At 45.1% G+C, this 14,843-nt stretch overlaps 3 gene segments (V, D, J or C); all 3 read left to right on the forward strand.

Annotated features, from left to right (window-relative positions):
* The first annotated feature begins 1,095 nt into the window (after positions 1-1,095).
* LOC108541492 (T-cell receptor beta chain V region PHDS203-like) lies at positions 1,096-1,712 on the forward strand. The segment is given in 2 exon segments: positions 1,096-1,204; positions 1,294-1,712. Coding segments are annotated over 2 exon segments (468 nt in total).
* A 3,868-nt stretch (positions 1,713-5,580) lies between these two features.
* On the forward strand, positions 5,581-6,882 carry LOC108541522 (T-cell receptor beta chain V region CTL-L17-like). The segment is given in 2 exon segments: positions 5,581-5,751; positions 5,883-6,882. Coding segments are annotated over 2 exon segments (522 nt in total).
* A 6,692-nt stretch (positions 6,883-13,574) lies between these two features.
* LOC108541493 (T-cell receptor beta chain V region CTL-L17-like) lies at positions 13,575-14,169 on the forward strand. The segment is given in 2 exon segments: positions 13,575-13,701; positions 13,826-14,169. Coding segments are annotated over 2 exon segments (393 nt in total).
* Positions 14,170-14,843: the final 674 nt, after the last annotated feature.

Genomic DNA, 14,843 nt, shown 5'->3' on the forward strand with positions numbered 1-14,843 from the left:
CTTGTCTTCACGAGACCGTGATTCAGGCAGTGGATGATGTTGTCCCATAGGCCTCTCCCCAACACTGCCCAGGTTGGGGCCCTCAGAGCTCTGAGCAGCCCTGTGTGTGTGAAACCCTGCTCTGTGCTGAGATTTTCCCCCAGGCCAGTCTCAGCTGGACGAGGGAACGACCATCACCGTAATGTGAGTAGATGCAGTCTCTCTTCCAGGCTCCTCCTGCATCTCTGGCCTCAGAAGTCCGGTTCCTCAGTTGCTCTCAGAAAGGAAGGTTCATTTGAAATTGTGTATTTGCAGACAGCATTGACAAAACAGGTCTATGTTCTTTTCCCTGACGGCCTTCCCAACTCCTTCTTCCCTACACCACGCTCATGTCAGTCCTCAGCCTTCTCCACGTGATGTCTGCTCCCAGCTGTTCTCTCCCTTCCTCTGCACCCTCATCTCCACATCAACCACAGAAGTGTCAGTTCAGGCCATTCCTCATGCATCACGCTCCTCCCAACAAAGGCCATTCCACTCCACACTGTATCCTCTGGGTCAACACAAGTCTCTTATTTTGTGTTCTTTCTCCAAATCTCTGTTTAACTATGACCATCTCTAGGGAGACACTCCTTCAACAGTTTTTCTAGGCTGCACCTCCTTATTGTAAAAGCTCACAGCTTATAATATGCATTAGTATTCATAGATTTAATATCATTGTCATTTTCCATGACTTTGGGTGACTAATGGATACTTCTCTTGTGCTCTAGACTGTAAAACTCATCATTTCAGAAACTGTGGATGTTTTGTTCCCTATTTTATTGTCAATACCAACAGCAGTTCGAGGTGCCAGTGGCCAATCTTGAAAGAATAAAGAATAGATGGTGAAAGGCCCTCTGGGTTCCTACTTAGACTGTTTCAGAAGTCTGGACGCAAAAGATCATGAAATCTGATAGACTTGTTTCAATTCAGACGAATGTGTTCTTCTCATTCTCAGCTGTTCACTGGTGCATTTATCTTGAATTTGACCATCTGGGGAATGGGCGTGGCCTCTCCTGACAGGAAGGCTCTGGGGCCCAGGCAGGGAGAATGAGGTCTTGGAACTACTCCCTTCAGACTCCTGTTCCCCTTTTATCAACACACAGGCCCAGAAGACCCCTCCGTCCTGTAGCACCTGCCATGAGCATTGGGCTCCTGTACTGTGCGGCCTTTTCTCTCCTGTGGCCAGGTGGGTCCTGGGCAGGGCCCCTTGCGTGGATTTCAAGGCCCAGCGCCTTTCCATTGGGGCTACAGCATCAGCTTTGTTCTTCTCTGCAGGTCTAGTGAATGCTGGTGTCACTCAGACCTCAAAATTCCAAGTCCTGAAGACAGGACAGAGCATGACAGTACAGTGTGCCCAGGATATGAACCATAACTTCATGTACTGGTATCGACAAGACCCAGGCATGGGGCTGAGGTTGATTCATTACTCAGGTGCTGCTGGTACTACTGATAAAGGAGAAGTCCCCAATGGCTACAATGTCTCCAGATTAAACACAGAGGTTTTCCCACTCAGACTGGAGTCGGCTGCTCCTTCCCAGACATCTGTGTACATTTGTGCCTGCGGTTACTCCACAGCACTACAAGGCCGTCTCCTCTCTGCACATGAAAGCAGGCAGGCTCTGCCCTCCTCCCCCACCCAAGACTCAGGGATGACCTGGGCAGAGTTTTCTGCAACAGGAACCTTGGAATCCTGAGTGGCCTCAGGTGGCCAAGACAGTATGAGCCTCACTCTGTGCCAGGTGCCTCTGCAGGCAGTCTCAGCCAGGCCTGGACTGCTCCAGGTCCTCGGATGTTTCCTTTGTTGCTCTCTCTGGTCTATCCTCTGAGCTCTCCCTTTTGGGTAGGGCCAGGACTTCCCCAGCTCCTACTTTTTTACTCATCATCCTGAGTCTGGGGCCCCCAGGATGAAACAGGATTTGTATTTCACATCCATCTAGACTCCAGTCTCTCCCTGGTGAATGTGTTGCTTCCTCTCTCTAGGTTTTCCCCCAGCCCCCACCCTCACGTGGTCTCTCCTGTGGCCCACCTTTCCAATCTGGGCAGTCACCCTCCATCCCCCACCTCTCTGTCCCTCTCTACTGCAGCCCTCGGAGGAATCCCTCTTCTGTGACTCCTTCCTTCCCCTCACAAAGACTTAAAAGGCCATTTCCTTTCCCCTGGGCTGGAGCCTTCCTTTGTCTAGTGGCCAGCTCCTACCTGTGCTTCAGATCTCAGCATGATCAGCCCTCCTGCGGGAAGCACTCCCTCCACTCCCAGCTGAAATCAACTGTCCTCTCATAAGCTCCTGTAGAATCATGTGTCTGTTAGTAACGTTTAGCACACTTGGGCTTTCTCAGATACTTGTTCTGATTATTTTTGTGCTTCCCCAATTTTCTTTTATTTTGAGACAGTCTCACTCTGTGGCCAGGCTGGAGTGCAGTGGCATGATCTCTGCTCGCTGCAACCTCTGACTCTCTGGTTCAAGTGATTCTCCTGCCTAAGCCTCCCGAGTAGCTGGGATTACAGGGATGCATCACCAAGCCCAGCTAATTCTTTTTTGTATTTTTAATAGAGGTGGTGTTTCACCATGTTGACCAGGATTGTCTCAATCTCCTGGCCTCATGATCCACCTGCCTTGGTCTCCCAAACCGCTGGGATTACAGGCCTGAGCCACCACACCCAACCTCTCCACTCAGTTTTTAAGCCCATGAGAGCTAAGGCTGTGCCTGCTGCATTTACCAACATTGGTGCCTGGCATGTGGGGTGACCAATTTCACAGAGGATGAATGAGTGAATGAGAGGTTGAGTGAATGATGAGTGGGTGGATGACCCAATAGTAGGAACACACTACATCTACTTTAACCTGGCAGAGATCTAGCATTAAGTACAACAAATCCCATCCCTTTGATTGCTGGGCTCAGGTCAGTCTTGGAAATTGATGGGGAATCACTATCCTGGCGTCCACACCTTGGTCAAGGCTTCCTCTTGTGGCTGCAGCACCTGACCTCCTCCAGGTCTCTGTGCTCTCCTTCAGGGTCTTTCCCCACAACAAATCGAGACAGATCAGAAAACCACTTCTAGAATTCCATTCTTATACATCGTTCCTTGAAACCACTTCTGGTAAGAAAATCTCCATTAGGTTATTATCAATAAAACAGGGCCACTACAAGTTTGAGAGTGCAACAGATTTATGATCAGAACTAGACTATGCATCTGTGGGAGGAGCTGAGGAAGACAAGGTCTTGAGGAGAGAAGTCAGAAGGTGAAGGAGCCAGTCAATAGCCAGGGCTCCTGGAGGTCTGGGCAAGACAGGCTGGAGTGGCAGGGACATGAGAGGATCAGAGCATGCCAGGCCATGCAGTGAAACCTTGAGCTGGGAGTACAGGAAAAGGCCAAGGAGACCTGCTTCTGGGGAAGCTGTTCCCTCTCTATGGGGGCCACCCCTGCAGGTGCACTGCCAAACACTAGGGGCAGCCTGGTGGCTGTTTGCCAGCATTTGGGAAGATGAACTGGACACAGGGTGCAGAAGGAACAGGACTTCCTAGGTATGTTGGATGCCTTTGTATCTGCTGGTCACTAACTCTCACTGTCTGACCTACCAATTGTCATAGTGACTGTTTTACATCTGTCTTCCAAATTTTACCAAATATATCCTTGACCATCTCTAACCTAGAATGGTAAGAGAAATGGCATTCTGGGAAATGTAGGCTCTTACCTTGGCAAAATTGACTTAAAATAATCCAGCACAGGATGGATTCTTCCAGATTAAGGCATTGGATCACACAACTGCCTCAACCTGCCACAGTCCCTGGACTCCTCTCCGGGGGACACCCGTGTTGCCCAGGGGAATGTGGACACAATTTGTGTGTAGATGTTCCAGACACTGGTGACTAACTTTTGTTTTAATCCTGTGTCTGAAGTCTCCCTCCACCCAGAGGGTGCATATATGTATGCATCTATCTATCTATCTATCTATCTATCTATCTATCTATCTATCTATCTATGTAATTTCCTCTTGGAAGAAAATGTCATGATAACTACATGACTTAATGGGATTTATTTATGAAAAGAGTTTTATTAAAAAGAATGAGAAAATTTGAATTCTATTCTGAGTCTTTCCTTGGGAGTGTCCTGAGAGCATTTTTGACCTAACCAACCTTTGCCGTGGGTGTCTTTCCAGCAGACAGTTCTAGGCCCTATACATTTGTGAGTTAGACTGGAGATGCCTGTAAAAATGATAGATTCTTAGTGTTGTTCACACTCAGTCCAGGCCTCCCTGGAATGTCACAGACTCCCATCGAACAAATAGATCCCCAGTGTGAAGAATATTAGGAGATAGCAACGAGGAACACAATGAGCACAAGCAACAAACATTTGAAGTGCAAACCCGAAGACTGGAAATTTTGGCATTCTGAGATATGAAAGTTTGGAGAGCCACATTTAAATGAACATGAGGGGAACTGAAACAAGGAAAAGAGAATGCCTGAAACCATCAACTTTCATAAAAATTGTCAAATAATATATCTAGAAATGCCTCATACAATCACTGCAAACAAAATGGAAAGTCCAACAGTGGATCAGCTCCTCCTAAAGAGATGTTTAGTGATATCAATGATGGATCTGCAGGAGTGATCTAGAATGCAGCACAGAAAATTAAAAGTGAAATATGAAAAAGTTAAAGAACAAGGAAAAAAATGGATTTTCCCATATACTAGAATATTCATACTTTTCAAAATTTTCCATTTTTTCTTGCATATGATTGATGTTTCACAAACAGATAAAATAGGTAGAAGGTTATGAGGTGATATTTGTGGTAGATTGTTAGCTGAGGAATTTTTAGAGGTGTTTAAGGATCCTAAAATTCCCAGAGTTTCCAGAATCAAAATGAATTTGCAAATATAAAAGACAGTCAAGTCATAAGGAAATTGTAGATCATGAGGGACAAAGAGAAGATTTTGAAAGCAGTCAGAAAAAAAGAGAAATACCTCCCATAGGAATAGATGGAGAACAACAGTAAGTCAAGATAGCGGTTAAAAATAACCATTAGCTCAATTATCATTCTCCTTCTTTTAAGGTGAGATTGATTAAAAAAAAAAACTTTTAGAAGGGGAATATGAAAAATGACTGCTGTGAGTGTGCTACCAAGGTCTCTTTTCTGAATTACAGCTAACAAACGTGGGAAAAGATCCCAGAAGAAAGGTGTGAGGGCAGTTCGTGAGGGAACCCATGTGATGGGATGTCCCACTGGGCACGTGTGACTGGGGGAATGGAGGAGGCTGGGAAGTGAATCAGGATGGCACAGGGGACCCTGACTTGCAGGAAAAACAATGAGCTCATGCCTTGGTACCTTGTATTGGGGATGCTGTTGGCACATCCTACAGGACATGCCCAGCAGACAGAGGAGCGGCTGTAGGACGAGAAGATGAACTCAGAGATGCAGCATGATGCCTCTGGCACCAGACAGCATGGGAGCCCAAAGCAATGAGAAATGCATTGATGTTGTTAAAAGGGAGTTTATAAATATTTAAAAGCAGCACCCAGGTGTGTTCTAATGTAAATGCTGTGACCCTGATGTCCTGGGGATTGAGAGAGGAAGTGATGTCACTGTGGGAACTGCCCTGTGGGGACAAGGACGTCCGTCATCCTCTGCTCCTGCTCACAGTGACACTGATCTGGTAACGCCCCCATCCTGGCCTGACCCTGCCATGGGCACCAGGCTCCTCTGCTGGGTGGTCCTGGGTTTCCTAGGGACAGGTGAGTCCTCTGAACACCAAGTAGTTTCATTTTTTCTCTGTGTGTAGGCGTGTGTGTGTGTGTGTGTGTGTGTGTGTGTCTGATGACTACAAATGTGCCCCTTATTCTGTTGCTGAATTCTATTTCCACAGATCACACAGGTGCTGGAGTCTCCCAGTCTCCAAGGTACAAAGTCTCAAAGAGGGGACAGAAGGTAGCTCTCAGGTGTGATCCAATTTCGGGTCATGCAGCCCTCTATTGGTACCAACAGGCTCTGGGGCAGGGCCCAGAGCTTCTGACTTACTTCAGTTATGAAGCTCAGCAAGACAAATCAGGGCTGCTCAGTGATCGCTTCTCTGCAGAGAGGCCTGAGGGATCCGTCTCCACCCTGACGATCGAACGCACAGAGCAGGGGGATTCGGCCGTGTATCTCTGTGCCAGCAGCTTAGCCACAGCGTGGCACAGTCACCTCCTTCCTGTTCAGAAACCTCATCCTTCTCTCTCCTTGCAGCTCCTGGAGACCCTTAACAGAGGCCTCTCTTTGCTCCTCACTTTTCGTGGGAAAGAAGTCGATTTGGACATCGGCTGTCCTTTGGGTAGAAAGAGACCACAGATTCATTCCTGAAACACAGTGACTGCGAATGTAGGTGGTGAAAACAATCACGGCCCACTGCACTCTAGGAGTCCTTGGAACCAGCTCACTGCTCCAAGCAAGGAGTGGGTGTCTTAGCCTTGGCCTTCAAGGCAGACATGCATCTTCTATAGGTCTTGGAGACTGCGGTGCTGCCCACATACTTGAGGTTGTCAAAAGCAGGAAACATGCTTTTCTCATGCATACGTTGGGGCATCTGGAAGGTCTGAGGCTACATCCCAGGAAGATCTTTCTTCTGAAGCCTCTATCCCTGTCACCTTGGAAGTTTTCTGCCACAAAATATCAAACATCTCTTCCTGTTTGAAGTAAAGATCTTTACAAATTTATGGTCCTTACTTGATAAATAGAGTCATGATAACAATAAGACTTCATTTCTTCTGCCTACTTTAAGCCACATACATCCTTTATTTTGTTTCCATTTGCCATTGCTGCTGTCCTGATAGACAGAAGCATGCATTCGCCACTGCTGCCAGTTCACCTTGATTCCCTCAGGAAATCTGATTTCTAGACTCTGAGTGTTTTCATTGCTGTCCAACGCATTTGATTTGAAATAAATTTTCTGAGGCCTTTAACTCAGTTAGTGTTTTATTTATAATATTGATCCTATTCCTTTTTATTTTATTTCTCATATTATGTATTGTTATATAGTACTTGTTATAAATAGAAGTACAATGATTATATTGTAATAGAATCTTCCACCTGTTTGTGGGTGATGCTGCAGTTTGTATCTATGAAAGCGAATGCACTGGTCAGAGCTGATGTGATTATGGATCATGAGTTTCTGAGAGTCCTCGGTGACAGAGCAGTTCTCTAAATCTGGGACTCAGTGTCCCAGACACAGCCATGTTAGAGGTGCCCTGAGTCTTTCATAGCTATGAGGGGCATCATAGCCTTTCCAAATTCACTGATAAGAAACCGTCGTGGTACAGACCCCAAATTTCTTTCCCCAGAGAATGATAGTCTGTGGTAGGGAGATGCTCTGGACCCATTTTTTATTGTGTGTTACCATCAAATTGCTCCTTGCTCAGGTGCCCTGTGTCTCCTGGGACTGAGTAAGGCCAGGGCACAGATGGGAATGCTCTGTCTTCCTAGAACTTCTTTGCAATGGCTGCCGTCTTCCTCCACATGACTCCTGAGACACCTGGTTCTAACAGTGGACAAGCTCTGCTGACACTGAGGCTGAACAGAACACAGTCCACAGTTGTAAATGGTGCTGCAAGGACATGTAACAAAAGCAAGCAGGGCTTCCAATTTATACTGAGAATGAACATGCAAGAGGAGCAAAGGGCAGACGTTACTAATGATCAAATAGGAAGGAATAGGGATTCTACTCAATGAAATCATTCTGTTTTCTTAATTTAAGCAGGAGAAACATTTCTTTACAATTACTTCAAGTCAAAGACTAGCAGCTTTCCAACCGTAATTATTTGTATAATTATTTGCTCTGTGATCTCTGCAGCTTCAGAGGACTCAGAAATTCTTTCTCTGAACAAACATCCCTTTCTCCACTCTAAGACCCAGGATCACACACTCCGATCCTATCATGAAAAATAATGAGGTTTGCTATAGTTGCTGTGGCCTCATTTTTAGTGTGTTGAGTAGGAAGCATTGAAGAACTTTGAAAGCTTTGCTCTTGAGTCTAGGGATGTGCTGGACCCACCTTGTATGACTCAGAAGAGCCAAATATGCATACTCTTCCCAGCTCCCCATTCAGTGAAGCCATGTTGGCTGCTTGAAATCTGCCATGGTGGGGATGCTGGTACAACAGAAATTAGCAAATGCTACCAGCCATGCTCCCACCTTCATAGACACCCAGTTTAGCAGCACATCACTGGAGTATTTTCTGATGCCCCTGTTGTGCCATGTCTTGTGGGGACAAAAGGGCTCAGAATTCACCTCTCCTCTACTCTTGCTCCTAGAAGCCATTATCTAAGGGGTCCTCATTTTTCCTATTTCTATTCAACCTCCAAATTATCTTGCTCTGTAGGTCTGTGTCTCCTACAATCATGCCAGTCTGAAACATGACAACTATTTTGAATATCTCTAAAGGTGTCACTGAACCAGTGCATTATTTACAAATTATCTTTCCTGCATGGAATACTCAGATGCTGGAGTCATCGGCAACAGAGATGGCCAGGCAGCGAGATTGTGAATCACTTATGGCCTTCCTATTCTTCTGTGGCTCCGACAGATCCTGAAACAGGGACTATTTTTCTTAGGAAACTAAGCAGCTCACCAGTCATAGCTAAGTAGCTCCACACTAGTTAGGAGTGACTCTGCTTTTACTTTAGGCTGAGAGGTCAGAAGGGTCACACCCGAATTATTGTCCCCTCCAAGATTAAGTATGGCCACTCTCCATCTCAGTCCCTGAAAGTTGTCCAGAGTCGCCTGAGAATCCCTGCTCTGGGGGTGGAATCACCAGGACTCATCCTCGCCAACTCCCCACAGTCTCTAGCAGGGCTTTCCTGCCAGGTGCAGGGCACAGGAATGGTTCTCCCTGTCTCTTAGGTAGAGCGAGGCCATACAATGATGTTTGGATGAAGGGGACTGAATTCTGGGTCTCCATTAAAGTATTTTTTTTTCCATCGCACCAATGAGGAGAGCAATCCTTTGGTAGTTATATTATTTTTGGCACTTGGGAAGGTTTTTGTGGTTAACTCATATCAAGAAATTGTGCCTCTTTTCCTGTTCAGATATAATCCAAGGCAGTGAAAGAAAGAGCAATAATTTTGAAAGCAGTCACTTATGCATTCCTATAATAAAGGTATTAAGTTTCATTGCCCATATCCTACTTTCAGTCTAGTGGAAATGAAAAGCCACAGTTAGGGGGCATGTGAGCATGCCACGAGAGAAGTCAGTGCCAACTGAGAAGTCTGTGCCAATCCCCAGTACTGTGGGATTGAAGGGGAGGGAGAGATGACCTCTCTTTCAGACCGTGCTCAACAAGGAGGGAGAGGGAGTTCGTCCATGGGAAGCTGAGGTGGAGCAAATACCAGGGGCATCTAACTCAGGGTGCAGGAGCAAATTCTTAGAGAGGAAAATGGTCCAGTTCAGCTGTCACAGGAGACAGGAGAAAGAAAAGTCATGTACTCCACAGTCCCCTGGCTGATTTACTTCCTTATCATACTATTTTGCACCAGCGTGTTCTCAGCTACCACTGCCCTCTGCCTCTTCCAGAATCATTTTTTCCCTCTTTGGTGCTCAGATCAGTGGATGTGCATTGTATAATGTGATCATTTCCTGTAGCAGGCCCTTTGCTGGTCTTAATAATATCCATCCTTATTTACTGCATTAGGTACTGCTCCCTCCACTATGGCTTATTGCCTTATATGAGGATTCATTTTGTATATTTCAATTTTACTTTTTATTATTACACATTTGACTTCATCTTTTGCTGATCTATACTTTTGGGATAACACTGTCATTATTGAAGGACATTTGTTTATTTTTAGTGATTCAGATTAAATAATCTCTTTATACTTCAACATCTGTGTTTTCTTCCTATTTTAAACCAAATATTATTTTCTTTCATTCCTCTCATTCTGTTCCTCTTTCTTTAGATGGTAGTTTTAAGGTAGAAAAAGATAGGCTATAACTGGAGCTATGTGATAAGAGTTATTCAGAATGACGGTGGGATATTAAGATTGGTAACTCAATGCAATAATCAGGGTTAGAACTAGTGTTGGGATGAGGGTTTAGGGAAACTGCTCATAAAACCTGCGGGATGGCACTTCTGGAATATTCTGGCGGCTCACTCTGCAGACATTGCCCAGCATTCCTTGGGCCATTGAGGAAGAAACGGTGATGACATTTCACTTATTGGCCACAAGATGGCAGTGTGGTCCACTGGGGGCTAAAGGGCTCTGGGGCTTCTGGGAGAGCAGCATGGGAGGGAAATAGTAAAGAAAAATTAGGGCTTGGATCCAATATTATGCAGATGTTGCAGCAGTTTTCAGTTATTGCTAGGTTACCTACAGTTATGCAAGCGGTGGGACGTCCCTCTCATCTTTAATGAGCTCTACAGTTGAAGAATGTTGGCTGGGCAGCCTTGGTGTCCAGGCAGGTGCAGAGGAGCATCTGCCTCAGAGCAAAAGGGAAAAGTGAGGGGTGGGCTGTGCCCTGAGTTCAGTGCATCTCTGCTGCACCTCATCTTCCCTGCAGGTCTCGCCAGGCAACAGCTTTAACCTGCTTGAGTGATCTGGAATTCTGCAAGTTTATAAGTAGTACTCATAACATCACCTTGGCTCAGATTCCATTGGACACCAAGCAGATGTTCTCTGGAGGCCAAAAAAATATTGAGAACAATTTCTACAACACTTAAGTAAACAAACTACTGAAGGAAAATGTTAGTAGATGCACCAAACTGTGCCAGTTAGTCCTGAAGATAATCGACTAGCAGAATTATCGCAAAGAGACTATAAATGAGTCTCTACTAAGTATTTGTGGGCATAGAGCAGCGTCTGAGTCCTCTCAGGGTAGATTAAGGAAGAATTCAGCTATTATCATGACTTTGGCTTGAATGAAAATCCATGAACTCCTCAACTGATTCTCTTGTAAAATATTACAGAATAATATTGAGCAAACGTTTAATTTTTCTCCAGCCTGTATCCCTCTTTGGCACTTACAGTTAAAGCGGACACCTAGAGGCAAGGTTTCTTTAGTTGGTATCCGTTAACTGCAGGACTGGGTGTTCCATAGCTGGGCTATACAGGGACTGCAAACCCCACGTGCAGGGAACCCCGTGTGTCTGTGCTGTGCCCAACTCCCCTCTGTGAGGCTGCCAAAGGGGGAGTGCCGCGTCTCCCAGAACCCAACTCACAAAGAGGGTAGCAGTCTACTTGCTGGGCAAAAAAATCAATTCAACTATTGGCCAATATGTTGAAAGTCAAAAAGAAAGGAAATGCTCGATTGTGAGACTGACGGATGCCCAATTTCCCAAGTTATGAAATGTATAACAGTTCATGGTTCTCAGAATTTCAACAGCTCATTAAGATATTTTTAGAAAGTTTTTGTTTGTCTACAGCTTTCCTTGATATTGATCCTCACTTGTTTTCCAGCCCACTGGTCACTTGAGGTTATTTTGTTGCCAAATTTCAATGTTGCCTATTTCAGTCACTGAGCACTTCTCACATTCTCCATATCTTACACAGATAGGTGCGTTCCTGTCTTTTCTTATTTTGTGTGATTCATTTTAAACTGGGCTGTGCAGAATACAAGCATACATTTGTATATGACTCCCACCTTTTATGCAATTTAGCTGTTTAATTTTAGTAATACTTTTATTAAGGTATAATTAATAGAGAGTAAAACACAAATATTAATACAAGGACATCCTGGTACATTTTGACAAATGCGTATGCCAGTGCAATAATAACTGAAATTATTATTAAAAAACTTCCATTACTCAAGAAAGCATCCTCATGCTCATTTCCAATTAATTTCTATCCCAGAGATAAAAACCTTTCCATTTTTATCACCATTGACTAGCTTTGTCTATTCTTGAGCTTCATATAATGTAATCATATTTTATTGAGTTATTTTCTCCAAAATTAGTATTTCTGAAGTGTTTTCATATTGTTGTATCAGTAGGTCATTCTTTCTTATGACGAATATTCCATTGCATAAATATACCACAGCTTCTTTATCCATGCTCCTGTTGATGGATATCCACGTTATTCCCGTCTTCAACCTTTATGAATAAAGTTGTTGTGAATATTTTTGTGGAGTTCTTTCTTGTGGATATACGCATTCTTTGTTTTTTTTTCAGATATAGACCTAAGAGTGGAAATACAGACTCACGGTGTAGATGTGTGTGCTACGCTTGCGTGTCCCCACAAAAGCTCACGTTGAAATTCGCCAATGTAATGGTATTGGGAGGTGGAACAGCTACAATTAGTTCATGAGGGGTCTGCCCTCAGAAAGAGATCAATGCCCTTATTGTGGGAGTGAATTCGTTGTCTCGGAAATGGTCTTCCGATAAAAAGGATGAATTCAGCTGTTTTCTCTGTTTCGGATGCTTGCTTCCCCTTCCTTCTGCCTTGGATAACAGCAGGAGGCCCTCATCAGCTATGGACCCTTGATCTTGGACGTCCCAGTCTCCAGATCTATAAGCCAAATAAACCACTTGTTTTTATAAATTACCCAGTCTGTGGTATTTCTTTATAGCAATAGGAAAGAAATTGAAAGAAAATATGGTACTGAGAGTGAAGCTGTTGCTATAATACCTGAAAATGTGGAAGCAGCTGTAATCAGAAGTGGCTAATGGATAGAGGTTGAAAGAATTGGGAGGAGCAGACTAGTAAAAGCCTAGATTGCTGAAAATAGAGAATTAAGGGCAGTTCTGGTGAGGGCTCATGGAGAAATGAGAAAGAAGGTATCAGAAATTGAAGTAAATGCCATTCTTATTGTAAGTAGCAAAATCCTTGGCAAAATTGTGTCCTGTTCTAGGACTTCATGGAACATAAAAATTATGAGTCATTCGCTAAGATATCTGCAGAAAGAAATATCTAAGGTGCTAAGCATTCAGGCTACTGTGGGACTACTTTCAGGCACCACGAAATTTAACCCAGAAAGAAGGGAGCCAAGGGAATGGATTTTGCAAGCCAGCACAGATGGTGACCCTACCTCCCTCTGCTGTCCTGTCTCCTATAAGCCAAACTCTGTGCTGTGAGCTGTTAAAGTACTCGAATTATTTCTGGGGAATCTGTACTATTAATAATTTACAGACAACTCAGGTCTGCTTTGGATCTGATCAGACTAAGTCTTGGGAACTCTGCACCACCAGTCACTGAGGAAAGGGGCTGGGAATGTTGCCTGGGACAAGAAAATATAGTTAGAAACATTGGAGTGAATCTAGCATCAGAAAGATGATGTGAGGACTGCAAGGAACAGCTGGAACCTGACGTTTAATCACAGGCTCCTCACCCTCCGCTGATGAGCAGGTGTGTGAGCTCCAGCATGGAGCACCGCAGTACTAGGTGGGAGGAGGGTGATACGGCAATCAGGCAGCCTGTGAGCTGGGACAGTGTAGGCAGAGGAGCAACTGTACCATCTCAGAAGCTTCTGCCTTCACCCATCCCTCCAGCTCTGCAGGACAGGTAGAGGGTCCATGGAGCACTAGACCTAAGGAAGGATGCACTGGGAGGACACAGGACAGTGACATCACAGGATATCCCTCCCATCAGGAAAATCAAGGCAAAGAACTCACTCAACTGTATCCCAGGAGAACCAAGCCCTGCGTCAGGTGCGGTGCTGCCTGTCCCACTGTGCCATGGGCCCCGGGCTCCTCTCCTGGGCACTGCTTTGTCTCCTGGGAGCAGGTGAGTCCTGTGCACTCGACAGCAGCCCCATTCTCAGCTTTCCCACTCCTGTGTCCTCCACTTTACCTTGGGGAGGGTCTCCAGGCTGTCTGCTGTGCTCATCTTCCATCTCCTTTTCCCACAGGCCCAGTGGACACTGAAGTCACCCAAAGTCCCACACACCTGATCAAAACGAGAGGACAGCAGGTGACTCTGAGATGCTCTCCTATCTCTGGGCATAGCAGTGTGTACTGGCACCAACAGACCCTGGGTCAGGGGCCCCAGCTTATCTTTGAGTATGATAGCAAGGAAGAGAGAGGAAGAGGCAACTTCCCTGATCGATTCTCAGGTCGCCAGTTCCCTAACTATAGCTCTGAGCTGAATGTGAATGCCTCAGAGATGGGAGACTCGGCCCTGTATCTCTGCGCCAGCAGCTTGGCACAGCCTGGTAGAGTCACTGACATTCTGTATATATACTTCCCGCCTTAGCTTTGATTTGAGAGCTGCAGGCCCCACCCAGGTTTCACTCTTTCAAGGGAAGCTTTGAGTTGTTTGGAAGGCATGTCTTGTGTCCTACTGAGCGCAGAGCTCTCCCAACCAACAGAGCCCAGGTTTCCTGTGCCCTGAGAGTGCCCGCTTCTCTGCTGCATATTCTTGCAGCTTGTCACTTCCTGGGTAACTTCAGGACAAGAGTGACCAATGAGCCCTAGATGTGCAATTGATTCTTTGTATTTGTTATGTAGCTTAAAGCTTTTCAACAATCTTGCATATCAAACATTCTTATTTTTCTTTATGGATGGAAGGCTCAGGGACATTGAGTCATTTTCCCATGTCTCCTGGCTTGTAAGGATCAGAAGTAGGAAAACAAACTAGTCCATACATTTTCTACCTAACCCCTGCTCCATCATCACCTTCTGTGTCCTGGTCAGTAAGTCAGAGCCTCACACTGCCCTCTAGTGACCAGCAGGGCGGCAGTAGAGATTCAGTTGTCTTCAGGGGTCATTACTATGGCCTCTTCATTAGCAACTTTGAGGAATGTTAAATTTCACACTTTTAAAAAAGCATTTATATGCATTGCCTGTGTCTTTCCCCAGTCTGTAGCTTACATTTTCATTTTTATGGTGTTTTTTGATGCACAAGAGTTTAATTTAATGCAACAAAAA

Source organism: Rhinopithecus bieti, unplaced genomic scaffold, assembly GCF_001698545.2.
Source record: "Rhinopithecus bieti isolate Rb0 unplaced genomic scaffold, ASM169854v2 scaffold_20175, whole genome shotgun sequence".
Taxonomy (NCBI): Eukaryota; Metazoa; Chordata; class Mammalia; order Primates; family Cercopithecidae; genus Rhinopithecus; species Rhinopithecus bieti.